Source organism: Magallana gigas, chromosome 4 (assembly GCF_963853765.1).
Source record: "Magallana gigas chromosome 4, xbMagGiga1.1, whole genome shotgun sequence".
Classification (NCBI taxonomy): Eukaryota; Metazoa; Mollusca; class Bivalvia; order Ostreida; family Ostreidae; genus Magallana; species Magallana gigas.
The window spans coordinates 6,651,004-6,671,345 of NC_088856.1; the positions used below are offsets into that span (position 1 = coordinate 6,651,004).

At 33.3% G+C, this 20,342-nt stretch overlaps 2 protein-coding genes across 4 annotated transcripts in view; one reads left to right on the forward strand and one right to left on the reverse strand.

Annotated features, from left to right (window-relative positions):
- On the reverse strand, positions 1–17,356 carry LOC105317666 (centrosomal protein of 41 kDa). Of its 2 annotated transcripts, XM_011414381.4 has the most exons (12): positions 17,237–17,356; positions 17,047–17,110; positions 13,426–13,473; positions 6,033–6,094; positions 5,340–5,391; positions 4,786–4,930; positions 4,019–4,155; positions 3,410–3,477; positions 2,927–3,041; positions 2,326–2,511; positions 834–967; positions 1–701 (listed from the first exon to the last, which is right to left on the reverse strand). In XM_011414381.4, the coding sequence occupies exons 1-11, from the start codon at positions 17,273–17,275 to the stop codon at positions 855–857; spliced, it is 1,029 nt and encodes a 342-aa protein (XP_011412683.2). In that variant the 5' UTR covers positions 17,276–17,356; the 3' UTR covers positions 1–701; positions 834–854. The 2 variants fall into 2 exon arrangements, with proteins under 2 accessions (XP_011412683.2, XP_065937147.1); XM_066081075.1 differs by lacking the exons at positions 13,426–13,473; positions 17,047–17,110; positions 17,237–17,356 and adding an exon at positions 8,788–9,181.
- The window catches only part of LOC105317665 (mesoderm-specific transcript homolog protein), a 5,107-nt gene continuing 2,103 nt past the window's right edge, over positions 17,339–20,342 (forward strand). Inside the window, exons 1-6 of one of the 2 annotated variants that reach the window (XM_011414379.4) lie at positions 17,339–17,489; positions 18,342–18,524; positions 18,938–19,017; positions 19,461–19,538; positions 19,863–19,993; positions 20,203–20,258. In XM_011414379.4, the coding sequence (XP_011412681.3) occupies positions 18,377–18,524; positions 18,938–19,017; positions 19,461–19,538; positions 19,863–19,993; positions 20,203–20,258 (493 nt within the window). In that variant the 5' untranslated portion in view covers positions 17,339–17,489; positions 18,342–18,376. The remainder of the gene's footprint in view (positions 17,490–18,341; positions 18,525–18,937; positions 19,018–19,460; positions 19,539–19,862; positions 19,994–20,202; positions 20,259–20,342) is intronic. The other variant, XM_020062967.3, reaches the window with a different exon arrangement.

Consider the following 20,342-nt stretch of genomic DNA (forward strand, 5'->3'; position numbering starts at 1 on the left):
TTTGTAAACATGAATACACAAGTTTTAATCACAAAAATAAATAATTACATTCACAGTCATTCAGATCTCTCACCACTCCTGACATTAGTCTTCTCTCTCACACCACTAAAATCCGGGAAATTCTTCCTCTCTGGTTTATACTATTGGACGGATCTCTGAGAGTTAGTGCATAGGATGGGCTAAAACTACGTATAGGAAGAATACATGAGCTTTTAAAAGTTCAAATATACACACTTTTGTGTATAATAATGTTTTTCTTATTCGTTGTTAAAAAAAAATTAATTACAACTAATTACAATTTACGTTAAAAGTTTCAAGACATAATCAATAATCCAATCAACAGTTTCATTGATGAGCTCTTTCATTCTCATGGTTCGCGTGATTATATTGCACCAGTGACAGTGTACCTTTCATAAGACTGTGCAAAATCAAAGTTTTTCATCGGACAAGACGAAATGGAATAATGTGGTCACTGGTTAGATAGAACACATTTTCAATGGCGTGCAAATCCGTCGATTTGTACTCCTCAAAATAAACAGTTCATCAATAAGTTCATATTAAGACATCATCAAGTTTTTTTTGATGAATTTGAGTGCATTTCCAAGTCCAGCAGAATGAAAATGGCATAAGGGTGACAACTCTGCTGTATAGTATGTTTCTTGAAATAGAGTTGTCTTTCTTGGTCTTCAATAGAATCTGACCTGTAAAATTCATGAAGAAAGTCGTGTTTAGAAAATTTAAGTTCAGTAGGCTACTATATTTAAAGCTAAATTAAATGTTGTTTGCATTTTCCTCTTTAAGGATAATAAATATGAGGTACTTCAATAACTGACCTTGGAATAGACAGGACGTGGCTAGCAGGGTTTGAAGGGAGGACGTCCGGAGACTGAGCCGGAGACGTTACTGACGCGTGACGTACTGGTATGTCCCATCCGACTGGACACGGTGCTCGCATTGGACAACCGACCTGTCAATCAGAGAACAAATATTTCAATCTCCAAAAAACAACATCAAATGGGCATGAAAGGAGACTGGATGATCAATAAATCAACCGTCAGATCTGCCTTAAACTTTAAACATGATATTCTTGGCCATTAACTATCATTCAGTAAAGAAAAAATTTAAATATTTTAACTTTATAATTTGAACATTTTCCTTTATCTCTATACTGAGTTCTTCATCTAAAGGAGGTAAATATAGCCTTTAATGGCCACACCCATTAAGCCCTCTTAATATCAATATCATATTGAGAAGAACAGAGTAGATCAGTCTGATACAAGTCATTATCCAGTCTGTTGAATGTGGTTACTTGTATCTTCTTTATAAAATTTCAATGTTAAAGATAGTAATATAAGACTATCGCATTGGTTTATTCCATTCAGTTTATATTTATCATTTTATTTTGACGAAGCAATTAAAACTAAAATTTTGTTTTGCTTTCTTACAATAAGCAATTCCAATTGGAATAACAATGTTTGGCATTTAAATCAAACCATGCATAATTTAAACATTTGCACACGTTTAAAAATGACATTGTTTACATAATAACAGACAAATAATCTGTCATCCTTTATAAAGTCAATTCCATTGAAAAAAGACAATAACAATGCACAAAAACATATTTTTTTAAAACCATGCCGTTTATATATACATGCACACTCAATTTTTATATTTACTTTAAAAAATCAAATGCAAGAGTACCAGTATTTTTTGTAACTAAACTTTCAAATGTAGGAATTCAGAAGCAATGTCTGATCACCATTTAAGACTTTTAGTTCAGTATAAAAAGAATGATGTACGTATTATGTGAATTAATGATACATCTGTAGCTTTATATTGATCAAGGATTTCAAACTGATTCCAAGAGTTTTCACTGTTTCTATTGCATGATTAAACACAAATTAATGTTAATTAAGTTCAAAATCTGATTATTTATATCAGTAAAGATCTCTCTAATTCTAGAGTTATTTTCCTTTGAGAAATATTAACCTCTAATAGTTAATATACATAGCATACATAGAATTTTATACTTACTCCTGCCTAAAATAAAACAGTCATCATTTATTACATGCCATAATTACATAAATATCCTAGACTTCATTAAAAAAAAAAACCCTGTGTTTTGATTGGTAAATTTTTATGGGGTAAATCCATATTTTAAATGTATTAAGTATTAAATGAAACTGTAATCCTGCTAACTGTATCATCAGTGACTTTTTTTCAATTTCATTTCAAACATTCAAAAAAAGAACCCTCAAAATCTTGTTAAGTAATACATCTTTATTCAGATGAGATGGAAGTGAAGGGAGAGAACTGTTGACTTACTTCCTACACTTCGGTCAGACAACTGGCTGTCTAACTGGGTGTGGAGTTTCTCCAGGTCAAAGGTCGTGAAGGACTTCTGGGATGCCTTCTCCTTGGTTTTGGGGGGTTTGGTATTCTCAGTGACTGTCTGACTAGGTGTGCCTGTCATGAGACCATCAGGGAAGTACCGATAGGCTATCCTCATTCCTACAGAAACAACAATGTATACATTTAATCTCATTGGATGGTACAGTGACATTGTTACTCTAACTAGATAAACCATAATTTATCATAGGGTACAGTTTAGCTATCCTTACGTCCAAAGAAACAATACATCTAATCCCTTGTATGAGATGTAAACACTTATTACACATATAAATAATGTTTAAAAGTTATGATTCTACTCTCAATCCCACAGGAACACCAGTTCATACACGTATAATCTGACAATAATTCCCCTTTATTTATATACCATACTAGTTATTATAATCAATTAATACATAATGAAACTGGAATTGTGATGACGGAGAGAGAAAAAACAGTTCATCAAATTGTCAGATATTTAAGTCAGCAGATTCTAATTATTCCTGTTATAGCACAGATATCATAATGTATGTCTGACCTCCAGATAATAAGAACAGGTTATCGTAGCCGCGCTGTACCAGGGTCGTGGCTGCGTTTGGTCCCAGTCGTTCGTCTTCGTCATATATAACTATGATTTTTCCTGGCTGGTTTTTCTGACAATTGTTAAGGCTCCATCATTATTCTCAAACCTCAATTACCTAATATTTGTCGTTCATCAAAAACATATACATGGCACAAGCTAAGTGGTTTATAATTACCAGTATGATATTGCAAACTGCGCTCTTAGCATTACATATTCTGGTAAAAACAATTCCAGCGAGTATATATTTATATACAAAATTGCTTGAAAATCGAGAACTTTTGACTTTAACACCTAAGAATGATATATATTCTAATAGGAATTACATGAACCTTTCCAATCGCCCTAAAAGCTAGTCATGTACATGTAACATTAACCGTTCATACTGCCCTACAAGCTAAGCTAGTCATATAGTTCTGCTAGTCACACAACAAAGGATACAAATGCTAGCATGTCTTTAGATTCATAGTTGGTGGCCCTGGATAACATTGATGTCGGGTAATTTTTTGCTGCAAAGATAAAGAAAGCATGAACATTCATGCATAAATATAAAATTCTAGCACTTCAAATACTGCAGTTCATCTTGCATTTCATTTAGTATTTAAACAGAAAATGTATATCCCTGTTATAACAAAAAAGAATGAATAATGCTGTCTCTGTAACTTTCTAACAAGATCAGACTCGGTCAGGAATTACCTAAAAACTGTCAGTATACGCAAAAACACATACGCCAACTTATCTACAAACAGAACCAAAAGACTTTATTGCCAATATAATAAAATGATCACTTTGACACATACCAAAAAAACTATAACATATACAGAGAAATATTTGCCCCATATCTTATTTTCACACCTTTTGCCTTCTTTGTCAGTGGTCCAATTTAAGACTGGGCAAACTGAAATGTCTCAAATTATTGATCTCTTTTTTAACACACTGTGTCTGCAAAAGTTCACAACCGGGTGTAATAGTTTGCAAGTGTAGAAGCTTAGGGCAAATAAAACTGGGGCAAAAATAACCCTATAAACAATAGATAAGAATTCCACCGACCTGTGATGATGTGGCAGTCCTCAAAGGAGTCTGTGTCCCTGATGTCCAGCAATAGATACGGACAGCTGAATTGTTCCACCTTGGAGGGAGCCTGGGGTGGCCGTGCAGAATCTATTTCCCCCACCCCCTTCACAACTCTAAAGTATGAAAATATTGACGTTTTAATGTATGTACTTATAGCTTGGATAATGTGAATATTGATCTCATACATTAAACTATGTTCTTGAAGCAAAACTTAACAGCAACAAGACAGCAATCTATTACTATAAATTTCTTATTAATGCCTGTACGCAGTTCCCAAATTCCAACACTTTGAAACAAAGACAATATAAAATTGTAAAACTTTTGTTGATAAATGTACTAATAAACTTTACTATTGTCAGAAAAAATAAAAGCAAGAATTTAAAACCTGCGAGGAATGGGTATGAAAGTTTTAGGCAAAGATTAAACTAAATATTTTCAAGACAAACATTTAAATTCTACTTTTCTGAATCTAATTACCGATAATAAAAAAAAAAATTAAAAAGGCACATTACTATACTAAAAACTTCTCTAACATATGTATCTGAATACAATGTCCTCTCAATGATTTATTTTTATTGATGCACATTTATTTGTTCTGCATTTATTTTCTTCAAAATCAATGATTCTTATTTCAAACACCGTAAACTCTTGAATAGAACTTGATTCACATTTATCTGAATTATTTCAGCCATTTTCCCTCGACGATAATGCTCTACAGAGACCTCTATCCCTGACCGTCTTACCCCTGAAGTGTTGACCTGGCCCCCGTACGGGGTCCATCACCGTAGTCCCCCTCAGTGACCGCCAGTGAGGGGGCGGGGCTCCCCCTCTGTATGTGCTGAACCTCCAGATCAGCCGTGTCTGGCCGATCAGTGTAATTACCATTACCTGTTGAAATCAATCAACTCGTCAAAATAAATCAAATCATTAACAGTCAATGTAAATATTACAACCTAATGCAGCGATTTCAAGTAGATAATTTTATCATTAAGCATACTCCACCAAGATATTTTTTAGAATAGAGCATACTCCAACAAGATGATACAAATACATCATCATATTCTTTGTGAGATTGAGAGTGTCTTTTAAACACCCTCATAGACTGACAACCACTCTTGAGTTTTGGTTACATTGAGAACAGTTTGCTGAAGTTTTTCTCCCACAAAGACTTGATTTACGAGAGCTTTACTTTTTTTTGTGTATCGATAGAACAGCTGTCTGAGTATCTCAGGTAAAAGAATCATGACATTGCAATATGTAGCATTAATAAGGAGCTACACCTATACAAAGTACTTACCTATTGTAGACTGTGTGCTGTTCCTGGCCTCATACTCAGCCACTTGTGCAATCTGAAAACACAAGAGAAATCTTGATTCACCTATAATTTCTTTTTTTACACAGGGTTTTATTTTCTTCATAATATGTTTGAGATCAAAACAAAAATATTTAGAAATAAGGCTACATTTGGATTTTAATGGAACTATTACCTTCTAGTTTAGATTTGAACCTCTTACTTTACATGAACCCCATATTTACAACTACTAGATGTATAAAATGTTCTTATTTCTGTCTTTTTCTATTGAAACTAATATTGATTTACTGGTAACAGGACACGAGAATTTTTTAATTTGATACTGATACTTTCTGTACCAGTATCAGATTTATACATTAACTTACCTATGTGTACAATAACTTACTTTTGTGTACAATAACTTACTATTCTGTACAATAACTTAATACTGTGTATAATTACTTACTATTCTGTACAATAACTTACTATTGTGTACAATAACCATTCTGTACATCAATAACTTACAATCATGTACAGAAGTACAATAACACACTATTCTATGCAATAACTTACTACTGTGTACAATAACTTATCATTCTGTACAATAATTTACTATTCTGTACATCAATAACATACTATTCTGTACAATAATTTACTATTCTGTATGTCAATAACATACTATTCTGTACAATAACTTACCAACTGTACAAATGTGGTGACCTTCATCCGTTTGAAAACTTCATCTTTTTTAAATCTGTAATCTGCAATTAAAACAATAGCTATTTTAACTTATTGATCTCATAAAGCATGTAAAAAACCCAAACCAATACTGCACAGAACATGTGCCTGGTTATAACAGTATACATTTTATTCATAAAATAAAAACTCAAGTGTGTTTCAATCTGTTTCACTCATTCAAAACTGAAGACTGGGTGGCTGCTGATCTCATGCTGTGGGAGAAAAGCTGCAAGGACTAACAGTCCTCAGTGAATGGTCAGTATCGAGGTCCCTAGTTACACCGCTATTGACCACCAGTGTTTATACCATTGACCTAATTGAATATTCATTATTGGAAATATTGAAAATAAGAAACACTATATAATCAACAAATTAGTGAATACTAAAAAAATAGTCTATATGTTTCAAAAGTGTAAGTAAAAAAATCAAAAAGCTGCAAATATCAAACGTCACTGAACAACACTTGTCATAGAGTTTCTTCTCATTTTATTGATGGTATATAGAATTAAATGAAATTTTCACGATCCAGTTAATTGACCTTTGATCTCATTAAATAAACAAAGCATGGCCTGACTGATTTTTGGTCTACTTAAACTGACCTCTTCATTGAACAGCTAACTGACATGTGACTTGTTTATTGTTGGGTTAGATTGCCACTTTGTGGCTGCATTAGCTAACTTTTGTGATATAGTTTAGTTGGTTTTAATCTACCTTAACTATTTCTCCTTTTCATAGCCAAAGAATATTGAGCTTGACTCAGTCTGGGGCCGTATAACTTAGAGTTCACTTGATTTTAGCCTAACTGAACAGTATACCCTATTAAAAGTGAGACTGAGATCATAAGTGAAATTGTCTAGTTAGGTCCAATAAGCTAACCTTTTCTACAAAGTAAACCTCTTTTTAGACTAGAAATCGACATAGTTGACTTCTTTGTAGTGTAGCTAGCTATACAGATGACCTCTTTATAGTAAAGCTAGTTAAATAGTTGATTCCTTTATGTTTAGCTAGCTACTTAACCTCTCTATGGAATAGCTTGTTAAATAGCTGACCCCTTTATGGTTTAGCTAGCTTCATAGTTAATCTCCAAATGGTATTCCTTGCTATATAGCTGACCCCTATATGGTATATCTAGTTATATAGCTGACCCCTATATGGTATATCTAGTTATATAGCTGACCTACAGCTGTTTTTGTGGACCTGATGGTATAGCTTGCTATATAGCTGACCTCTTCATGGTACAGTGTATTGCTAGCTATACAGCTTGTTTTTGTCACGGCCTAGTTTTTGGACCTCTGAATGCTGAAGTCATCATCCTCAGCCAACAATAAATAAGTTCTACAGAGAGTCAAAATTTGGGCTTCAGAACCACAAATTCTAGACCAGCTTACCGTAGGTACTTTTGATCCCAGTCTCACAATAATTACAAAAGGAATAAGCAGTTCAAACAAAAGCAAGCTGGTACAAGTTTTATGGTTCCTTTGCCAGTTTCCTAACTTTTAACTTTTAAGTTGAATTCTCCTCTAACTTTCTAATTCATATAAACTTCCATTATTAAGATGTCCCCCTCCCCTTCAACCAACGAAAAACTTATAATGGTCAACTTGAAAAGCAAGTCTACATAATTACCACACCATTTTTATTACATACTGATCACTCTTGAATAAGCTGAGATTGTTAACTTTGTCTGGTCAACAAGAGATGAACAATTCATTTTCTTGATTGTTTCTTTTTTCTTTCATGTTTGAAAACTCTATTAAAAGCTTCAGAGGGATAAAATTTGTTTGAGACTTTATTGATTTGATAGTTAAAACAACTTAACCCTGGAAGCTTTTAAAATATAGTTTAACAATAGCACTCAATAGTTTTTAAGGTTCTGCCTTTAGTTTTTAAAAAATGCATCAAGGAGCGTGAACAGACTGTAAAAACATGTTTGAAATATGCTGATCAGATACATATTTGGCACTCAATAATTCAATACAGGTGCAATAAAATTCTTTTTCAATCAATAGCTTGGATATAGAGGAGAAAAGTGAAATCCTTCATAATGTCCTTGAATCGATAAAAACCCCCACTGTCTTTTGAGAGCATTAAGAATATTTAATATTATAAACTCTGTGTAAAAATGTCTACCCTGGCCCCTCACAGGGGGGAGTTCAATTCTTGTATTATGTCCAAAGACATTGCATCAAGGAACATTTCTCTATCACTTGTTGCAAAGGTTAAGTCAATAAACTTTTTCTCTAAGTCAATAAACATTTCAAATAAATTCATGAAGAGATATGAACTCTCTACAGCCGACTCTAGTTCCCCTAGGCATGTACGACCATTGTTTCTGAGGTCTTTTAAAAAAGCAAAGAAACACACCCGAAGACCTGTCAATTTCTATGTGAATATTGATCTTATTGACAATGTAAACTTTTACATAGGTATGTAAATGGAAAATTATTGGTTGCATTCAACATGAGTTTTTTTGTTTGTTAATTTTCCAAAAATAAAAATTGTGGCAATTAATTCATAAATGACCACAATTACAAATATGTATATATAAATATATACCAAATAAATTAAGCATGCAAAAATTTTTTAACATCAACCAAAAATAATAATGAACTGAATAGAATATTCTCACAGTAAAATGACAAACTTGAAAAATTGCAAATGTGTGTATCATAATCTAAATAAACCTGGGAAGATATAGCCTCTACCATTTTCCTACCTTTTTCAGCATCCTTAATAATTTCAAACAACTGAAGACGATTTTCCTTGAAAAGTTTTGGCCTTATAGGCGGTAAACGGGGAGAAAAGATGCTAGAATTATAATCCGCAGGGTTTCCTTTCTTTGGCATTTTGAATTCAAGAGTTCCTATGTACCGGTATAACAAAATGTTTCTCTGATGTACGTTGTAATTAATCCCAGATTAATTACTTCACCACTGCATCATAAAATATCTACCTCCATGATAAAATATTTCAGTGATCCAAAGTTTTGATGAAAAACATCAATAGCTGTGTATTAATAATGTATATTGTTAACCTATTAGCCACGAGTTTCCATTGAAATTTAATTGCAGCGCAAGAGCGTCAGTTTCCACATGTCAATATTGTTACCAGGGAGGAAATCCGACCAATGGCAAAAGGCGACACTTTCATTACCACTGCATAAAAGATTTTCTCTTGAGTCAACACAAGAAAAGACATTCAAACAAACAGCATAATGTTAAGATATAATGCCTTAATCTACTGTTTAGCATTATCAAATAAAACTTAGCTTTATATACGAGTTAATTCTAGGGACCCCAGCACTCTACACATTCAGGTATTTGATTAAGCGGCGAGGATATTTTACGTAACTCACTCACTGAAACGGTTTGAAACAGATCAAAGTTATTAATCACTTCTCAATAGCGGTCATAAGAGGATATTCATCTTAATCAAATACTAAGCTATGGATATTAGGAAGATTACCAAACCCATAGACATAGAAATTAAAGTTCCAGGGGCTGGTCTAATACATAAGTTCATTCTGTTACACTTTTCGCTACACAATACAGAGGCGATATACCCTTTAACACGAACAAAATGGAAACTATTAAAGTCAGACTACCCCAACAGCTTTAAATCCCAAAGACTGTGGTTTTCCTAATGGAATATGAGACATTCTAGAATATACATGTACATTAGCAATTACTTGCAAATTTCCATTATAAAATGGCAATTACTTGTAAATTTCCATTATATAAAGCTTTTAGTTTTCCTTAGCTTTTATATTTATCTATAAAACAGATTCAAAATGGATAAAAAAAAAATTCATGTGCGATTATGATTATTTAGAATGTAAACTAAAATGAAGCAAATTTACTTAGAACTTATTTATGTAATTATTGAAATATTTTTTTTATTTAATTCCTCATGCAATTATTTTATTCCATAAAAAAATCTCAGCAAAATATTTTTTCAAAATACATTTTAAACATCTTCTGTGAAATAAATCTGGCATTTTTTGGCCCTTTGGAGATATAGCTCCAAAGTAATTTATGAGCAGTGTCAAATTTCCTTTGCATTTCATCTATGATGTAAAATAAACTTTCAATAATCATGATAATGGAATTTCGTTATTAGGGAACCAACATGACTACACACAATATATCACTAACAAATACTAATTTAACTACAGTACTTTTGCATCAAAGTGACATACTGATTATTCAGACGATAAAGTACATGTCTTACTAGTTTTAGTGTTTATTAGAGAAATAAACTCTGATTTTGAAGACAATAATGCCACAGTACTAAAAGCCATGAAATGGAGTTATATTATTCAGACTCTAAATTGAATGACTTTTATCATAAATTATATAACAAAGTCCTGTGATGGACATTATACCTGGAATTAAAGCTTAGTACATTCATGTTAAGATGTATGTAATGCACAAACTGCGGTTGAATGAAGAGAGGATAGCTTCAATATGAGACTAGTTTTATATTACTGACCAATGGAAACAAACCATTGTTGCCAAGATTGACCCTTAATTGATATGATTATTGATCATCCACTCGTAGTTTACAGATTAACTTTGAAGTACAGTGGCATTGTGTAGGAATCAAAATATCTAGCATTACAATCCCAGTACTCACTAATTAACAATAAATCAATGTTTAACTGCATGGTAGAAAGTTTCACTTGTAAGTCACTCAATGCTCAAACATTAAACTGTACCAATTTGAAGGAATTTTTGTAACTGTACACAGAGTCATTTTTGTCCTTGTAATCACTTGCAAACGGTTTCGCCCCATCTTGAATTCACTCAAACATAGATGTGTTTATATAGAAAGAAAAAGCCTTAAATTTGCCCACTGACAATGGGGGGAAGGGGCAAAAACAAAATGGGGTCAAATGTTTCCTTGTATATAGTATTTCATAATAAAAATTTGCAACCACACTAAATTGAAACATTTGCATGCTGTAATTAAGCCAGTAAGACAGTCACTGTGATACTGTTTGGACAAACTAGAAAGATGTTGAAGGACAGAAAGATGCACAGAAACTCTGTGAGCCAGATCATTTGAAGGTTGACAGTGTATGAAAATTTTAATCAATAAAACAATTAGATATGCACGAAGTGCAAAGTTTTATTTTGTTTACTTTGTGAAAAATAATTGTAATTTTTACATTTCCTAAAATATTCAGCTAATTGATCATGGGTTTATTATCAAGGCAAGAAATACACACACAAAAATTAAATATGTCACAGTGGTCGAGTAAACAAATGATAAAAATCTGGAGTTGTTTTGTTTAATACCAGGAAATGCTAGAGGAGAATTTTGAAGCAGCTGGAACAAGATCCCCAAGGTGCAATCTGACAATATATGTCCAACAAAATCAAAAACTAGGCAGATGCATTCTCAGACTGGAAAGCACTGAGATGGTGACCACATTTTGTAAGGCGATACCAAGGACTTTGGACAAAGAGACCTGCACAAGACCTCAAGTTTACTGAACAAACTTCTTACTTGAGCCATTCTTAAAGTGTGAACTACATTGCACAAAATGGACTTAATTAACACCTGGACTTGACACCCCTGCTCCTATTGTCCTTTAAATAGGAATGAGCTATGAAATAAAGAGAATGTCAGAGTTTCTTGTACCAAATTGGGATTTATTTAAACACAGGATATTTATATGCTATTTTACTATGCTTAATTATAAACTAAAAAAGAAAAAGCCTCTAATCATCTTTTACATTATACAGAGTACAGAAAAAGATGCTATAATTTGCATATTCACCCGCATGAGCATATTGTTTGGATGGTGTCATAATGCTCAAATTAATTACTAAAAAAAACAAATGAAAATTGATTTAAAGAAACTAATACATGTACAGCCAACTTGAAATTCAGGGGACCATGCAAATTATTTCAATATATCCGTATTTCAATGTAAGCAAAATTGACTGACGTGAAGCTGCCATTTTTTAAAGTTCAATCCCAATGTAAGCATAGAAAACCAAACCCAAACAAATTATTAGATCATCATTTATCTATTACAATAAATGGATTACATGGAACATTAGTCCTTGAAAGTTTGATTAAAATTATATCCGAAAGTTTTGTAAGTTTCGTTTTGTTACTATCTTAAAACTCATCATAATCTCGGATCGCATTCTATTACGTTTTAGAAAAACGTTAGAGAAAAATCACCACACTCAAACGCTTCAAATATTGCTGAACGCTGCTTGTATATCATCGTAAGTGTACACGCGATAATCTCAAAATCCTTAGCTATTTCGAATTTAGGCTTTGTTCTTTCATCATTAGCCATAACAAGTTTGTATTTAGAGTCCGGAGATAAGGTATTTCTTTTCCGTGGGGTTTCCATATTATGTCTAGCCTCAATACATCCGTATTCGTAAAAACAAAAAAGTAAACAGTGAATAAATTTCACTTTTTAATAAAAGTATAAAAACACACATGAAGAGAACTTATCAATTCACACCTTTGGTCAGTCTGGCATAATTACTGTCACCAACCGTGACGACAGCCGCCAGGGAGAACTTCAATATAACCGTTATAAAAACAACTATTTATCACCTTTGGGGACCGATCAGTCGCTTCAATATAAGCGATTTTTCAAAATAACCGATTTCATTATATCCGTGAAATCAATGCAAAGAATATGAGAGGTAAAACTGGGGATTTATTTCTATTTCAAAATAAGCGGAATTTCAAAATAAGCGAGTTGAATATAAGTGGAGTAAGCTGTATGTACATTCCAACTCCCTACTACCATCAAAACTATTCTCCAAAGAAAGCCAATGATTTATCTATTTTAAAACAAAGCCTATATACATAATATAATTGAACATGATTGCTCACTCTGTTACAAAGAAGGACAACTCTTTCTTCAGAAAGTCTGAGACATGGTGATTACAAGTAGTTTGTGTACAAGGGGAATGTCAATTAAGGGTCCTTGATACCCTGTGACTTTTACTTTTTAAGACAGTACGTCATATCATGGCGATTTCAATTAACCCTCTGAGAAACTGCATGTTTATGTCACAAAATCTGAGTGTCTATCTCTGTAATGCAATACATGTATATGGTTATAGCTTTAGTATAATAACCCACAGGTCCAGAGTTCAAATAAGTAGGGAGTCTTTTAATGAAGAGCAATACATTTCCTAAAGTTGATTTTCCAGCCTCCAAACTTGACCACTTTTTTCCTGTCATTTCAAGTCAAATGAATGCTTGAATTCCATATCTTTAAGATAATTTGGACATGTATGAGAAACTCTTTCAGAAGGTGTGGAGGACCATTAACCAGGAGATCTATAAATCTTTATGAAAATGTACTTACTTTTCCTGATATCTTCAATCTTTTCCATGTATCTAGTGACACTTGCACCTGTAAAATATATTTCAAATCATTTTTAATTGAATTTCAAAGAGTATTCACAATTTCTTTCTGGAATCAATGCGTCAAAATTTCCAACTTGAGTGTATATTTAAGGTGCATACATGTACTAAGGAGAAAAAATAAGATAAAACGATGGTGTGGAACCAAGCCATATTTTTTCCTCTCCATGTACAATAAGCCACTGGACTTTTATCTTGGATATGCTTAGATTACGCTCTATTGTAAAATGAATTGCTTTCTTATGGACCAAAGGTACTGTCAGACTGCAAGACATATCTCTATATGTCCGTACCGACTATGGTGATAATTGAGAATCAATATCAATATTTGTCAATATGGCTAATGCTTCATCTACTCATCCAAACATTTCATAATATTTTAAACCAAAATTGCATTCCGTTAGTTCTTAAAATATTTAGAGTACATGTAGTTGCCCTTTGAAATTACTTTTAGAGTAGTTGCCCTTTGAATGAACTTTGCATAGATTACTCTCTGGGCCCTACCATCAATTTTCTGCCAGAAGCAAGGTTTACAGTGATGCACATATTGACAAATGAAGAAATGACAATGTATTTTTTTTAACGAGGCCGGGTCTAATTTGTTATGCCCTAGATTTTTGAATGAAATTTTTTACATGAATTTCTACTGATATAATTACTATTTTAAGATAGAAAAATAAGACGTTTACCATACTGTTTGTTTACGGGGTCATCTCAAAGTTTGTTAGTTATAAAACATAGGACCCTATGGGATTTTGATCAATTTTGCACATTTTTTACAATTTTTTTAAACTTCTGCCCTAGGGATTTCTTTTTCTGTTCTACATATTAAAGTTATTGCTAAAAGGCATCAAATGGTCAAATAAAAAAAACCTTTTACCTCCTGGTTTGTTCCAGGGGTTTTATCAAAGTTGTTTTTTTGTATGCCCAATTTCCCAGTTTGTCAGATAATGGCTATTTTTTATTTGACAAAGGCGGAAATGGTGATCTTTATATTAGTATGTTTAAAACATTCAGACATATTTAAGTAATAAATAAATATATAACATCACATATTAAGGGTCATTAAAAAAAATACATGGTTACTGTTAAGTGTTTTCGACAATATAATATCAATGTTATGCATCAAACGAGCTATTTTCAACAAATTTCACTGAATACCGATCTGCAATTGAAACTATCACGCCATGGCGTCAACAAAGCAAAAAGATGACGTCACAATACAAATGAAACACTGCGCGAAAGCGTGCGTACTCGTTCTGTACTCGGCCTCGTTAAACAGTATCTTATGTTCAAGTTGCATGAAAAAGAAACTCTGTAATGCTATAAATATATTGTAGCTTGCTGGAACACTGGGTAAAATCTAATTTCTAGCTACCATGAAAAAAAAAATTAGATTTTAGCCAGTGATGCAGTTTTAAATTTGGAAACCATCTGCTGGAAAAATGAAATGGATGTATTATTTTTTCACTCCTCAGTCTCCTGTGTAAACCCCCCCCCCCCTTCCTCTTACATAGCACAAGATGGAGGTAGGAACTTTAAATAGTGTGGTTTTATTATACATAGACCCCTTCACAGTAACAGTGGTACTGCTCTTTTGCAGGGCAAAATAATATAATAGTTTGGTGAAATATGGTGTAACATCAATTGTTTCATTTATGTCATTTAATTATCTACTAAGTAAAACTTTGGTAAAGTATATGAATTTGTCCTGCTAACGAGCAGTACTGTAATTATTGAGAAGGGGTCTATTAGACAAAAATTTACAAAATAAGATTTCTGAAACCTGAAATTTGGAAAACTGTAAATACATATAAATTATATTTTGTTCATAAATGTACATCTTTGTACAATGAATTTCAACAACTAAAAACATTCTGACTGATTCACAGGATTCATTCTCATTCTCAACAATCATTCATAGCAATCATTTAATTATTTTTATTTTCTTTTAAATACCGAACAATACATCAATACATGACAGAACATTCATTAAAAAGACAATAGATCTAAATTATTTTAGAAATCACATAAACTTATTTTATAATAGCGAGCACAGCGAGGCGGCGCGAAGCGCCGCTCGCGTAGCGAGCTCCATAGACAACGTGTACGAACGGAGGAAATTCGAGTTGAAATCTGCACATTGTTCAAAGAAAATTTTATGAGGCCACGTGAAAACGTTCTACTATCCCAGTGATCCTTTGCGGTGCATAGCAACATGGTGGAACAGAAAGTGTTTCTACGGAAAATTCTTACCTATACATAGCATACATCATTTTCATTTAACAATAAAAAAAAATCCTTCTAAAAACATTACAGTAAACAACACATAAGCTTACGTAAAAAAACGGAACTTTTGATGACATATGACGTCATTTCCTTCTCCGAATTTGTCCGACAATTTACGAAAACTGTCGAGCGCAAAAGAATGTTAACTATGACGTCACAAAGATCTCGCGTTTTAATTTCCCGCGATACATTTAGAGGTGGATCAAGCATATGTATTGGATCATGTAGGAAGTACTCAGTATCAGTGTTAACGGTGACTCTTTGGCTGATTAGTTTTGTTTTGAAGATTTTTTTTTTGCTCAGTAAATACACATGCAAGTTCCATGCTAAATTTACTGTCATATTGATCCAATCATATATGCATACGTTAGGTTAGGTGACAAAAAATTATCAAAAAAGAAAAGTCCAATCATTATTCGATCTACGTGCTGCCACGTCATTTTATAATGAATAAATAAAAGAAAAAAAATAAACTGTTAATTTAAAAATATCTACATGTATTTGTTATAGTTACATATGTGGTCAAACCTTTAAATAAAATTAGATAACACACACTAAAAAAGGGTGAGGGCACATGTCTACAACGCTTATATAACGTACAAAAATTAAAAAGATTAAAAACAAAATTGATGTCTCAGAGGAAAATAATTAAAACACAGATAACAACAAGGAACAAAATGAGAGATAACACAGACACACAATTTATTGTTTACTGATTTTAATGATCATTATTAATGCTCAGTGCATGGTAGTTTGTTTAAATGTATAAGCCTAGGAAGGGACCATTGAAAAAAAAGTTCAATAACTTTGGGTTCCTTGCGGCGGTAAAAGTTTTCAAACAAAGCCCAAGTTTTTTGGTTAGGACAAGTCCACGGGTTCCATTTAACAATGATTACAGATGTGTGGTTCCTTCTGCGCTCGCCCCAACGGTCACACCGTAAAACATATTATATATATCATCTATGATTTTGTCGTCAATAACATCTAACAAAGCTAAGGAATAGATGCTAGACATTACAGCGATAGCTAATATTCCAAGTGTTAAAATGAATATATGGATTTTGCATACTTCGTGATATGTTACTATAAATTTACATTATGTTATGGCGTTCTTAAATTTACAGTATACATGTGTCTATACATGTAAACTAAAATCGAGGAAATTCGAAACGTCTTATTGAAATCTGTGTATATTTTAAGATTTTCAAAATCACCTTTGCATGTGTGAATGTATATTGTTATTGGATATGCAATAAACAAAAATATATCTAACCTGTATCGATAGTATGCCTAATATGTGCATATTTGGGATTTTCTGGAGTTTTCTTTGAAAGCGGCTGAAATGCAATAGAATACAATTAGGGTTTGTATCTCATGCCTTACAGACTCTCCAATTGTGTTGTTAAACATAAAGGCTATTAAAATTCACGTAAAATTAAGATTAAAAGAATTGTAATACAAACATCGGATTTCTTTGCTTTAGCGGTGCTGACGGCTGACATCTTGAAAACTGTTTGCTTCCGTCACCCCGCGAGATCAAGCACTGAGCTTGCGTCAACACGTTAGCGGGAGCTTCAACGGTGCAATCTGGGATTTGTTTACATATGGAGTGATGGGTGACAAACTAGGTCGACGGTTTGGTCATGAGGTGAAAAACTGTGTGCATACGAATGACAACGATAGTTGAGGACAGATTTGCTGAAGAAAGTCCTACAGGTAGGCCTTTGTATATAGTTTTGCAGTTTATAAAATGACAGTGACCGTTTTATCTCGTTCAATGAGATCTCATGCATATACTGTATTACATGCAGGATGCAGGCACGTAGCATCAGTGGGCGGGGCCTGCCTCCCACCCCCACCCACTTTTCGTCATAGCAAACACTTTTTCTTAAATTTACATGTTTAAAAACTGAATCCCCCCTCCCCCACTTTTTGCGACCCCGTGTAAAACAGGCACCAGACTCATCCAAAAAATCTTGACAAGCAAAAAAAAAAAAAAAGGAAAATCTTAAGTTAAGGGGGGGGGGGGGGGGGGGGCTGGCGAACATATATAAATAACTTCAATTTCACTCCTCATTTCCTTATTTTCATATCAATTTTTTATATACTCCCAAAAAAGTGGGGGGGCCAACTCCATGAAGTGAAAAGAGGAAATGAACAGTGAAATTGAAGTGCTAAGTATAAACTCCCCCCCCCCCCTCCCCGAATAAGGATTTTAGTGATTTCAGGAATTTCCTACTTTCTGTTTTTTTCTTGTCAAGATTTTATGGATGAGTCTGCCCCATCACCCATTTTTAAAAACAATGTTTTACGTGTGCCTGGGATGTGTCATATGAATCACCTGTATATTGAAGTATGATCCATATTCATTGTATATTCTTATGCATGTATTTAATTCTGATCTATACACAGTACATTTGTAATTTAAGAGTTGTCAGTCATCATGAAAGTAATCAAAAGTGTTGAAAAATCCAATAGTTATGATAAATAGTTTTCAGAGATGCACGTTTAATACAATAATCTTACCCATCATAATACATACAGCTCTATGAATATTTTCTCTTGCAGATTTTTTGTGAGCCTGGTGTGATATTTGACTTGTGATGATGTGGCTGTATGTTGCGGTTGGGGTGGGGATTTTGGCCGTCGTTTTTGTCAACTACCCCCTCCCCCCTCTTACCCCTGTCATGACAGCGTGGAAGAATGGAGGAGGGTATTTCAAATTCAAGACCCATGATATCTTTTACAGAGGTCTTTAAAGATTTTTAATTTAACATTGTCTCTATCATATATACATATACATGTACATGTACCACAAGTGACATGTAGACAATACCAACAATCATCATGCAAATATATATATGTTGTATTTATCTATAATTTTAATTGTGATGTTAACATAATGTAACAAAAGATTTCATCAGTATATATGAATAAATTGTAACACTGAACTTGGAAATACTTTCTAATAATAATATACTTTATTAATACTGATCTGATAGTCTAGAACAAATCTTTTGAAAAGTCAATTAAAGTTTAGAGTCAGTATTTGTATAAAATCAGATGTGATGTCTCTCCGTCTATATCTGGGATTATGTGAAGTTGAAGCTTTGTCAAATAGGAATGACATAATGGTGTACAATGTACGTGTGTTTGTGTTGCAGTGGAAAAGGGAAGTAACCCCGCTGGAGGGCCTGTCCTGACCATACACGGATTCCCTTCATCTAGTCATGATTGGAGCAAGGTCTGTCTGCCTGTTTATTGGGCTGCTTGTCCCTCTGTCTGTCTATCATTTAGCCTATCTGCATGTGGTTACAAAAAGAAAATAAGGCCACCTTTTATGTATTATAAAAGTTGTTTATTTGCCCTCTCCAAATCAACTGATGGGAAAGAAGCTGCCCCTTGTTTTTATATACCGGTACATTCTTCAAATGTTCTGTGCAATCATCTTAAATTTTGTTTTTCAAATGCATTTAAAATTGTATTAGACTGGCTCCAGACTAATTTTTTTAAGAATTTGAAAATATGAATTCCAGTACATGTATATGTTATAATAAAAGATAGGAATATAAAGCAAGACAAAGTGAAGTGATTAAACCATGTGTCACTATTTGTTGGGTATGAGAAAATAGTGTGGGTTCTGCTTAAATCAATTGTGTTATTGTAAAAAGTAATTTTTTGTGACAGGTGCTTGGAGGTCTAGAGAAGCAGCACAGTGAGGTGGTCCTGTTTGACATGATTGGCTTTGGCCTGAGTGATAAACCAGTAAGGAACCACCCAGGCCCTATCCTTCTGCTTCACCCAAAGCTTTAAATTGATCAGATTTTCATTCCTATGAATTTTTCTCATAAGATGCTGCTAAAAATAAAAGAGAGAGAGAGAGTTATGTCATTAAAAGGTCAAATTAAAAGAGATACAGATCATGGTAATAGTCAGAGAGTGAGAAAGTCAGAAAAAGACAAAAGTGTAAATGATTTGGCCCATAAAATCACAGTACTGAGAATACTGACAGTTACTGCCGTCTTTTGGATCCCCACTCATGTAAACACTTGGCTGTGTTAGTTTCTGACTGGATTGTCTACGTTCCAGGTTGATCATGAATACTCTATCATGGAACAAGCAGACATTGCTGAGGAATTACTGAAGAAACTAAAAATTACACAAGTCCATCTTTTGTCACATGACTATGGTGATACAGTGGCACTGGAGTTATTAGCAAGGTTTGATTCGATATCTTTATCTAGAACTCAAAAATGTTGATCTAACCTTCTTATGTTATGTATTTGTATTGGTTTTTGTAAATTATGAAAGAAACGTAACGGAATAGAAAACCATGATCGTATGATTGAAATACATTGAGGTACATGTATGTAAAGAAAATAATGCCAGACTGTATCATCACTCGCCTGCTTATTCATTTTTTAATCAGATTCAACCAGAAAGCGACCAACTTGAATATTCTTTCCTTGTGCTTAAGTAATGGAGGTAAGACAACACACTAGACAGTAAATATGCAAAAAAAATAACCGATAGATATTGCCTAACTATGTAGTAAATTACCAATGGATA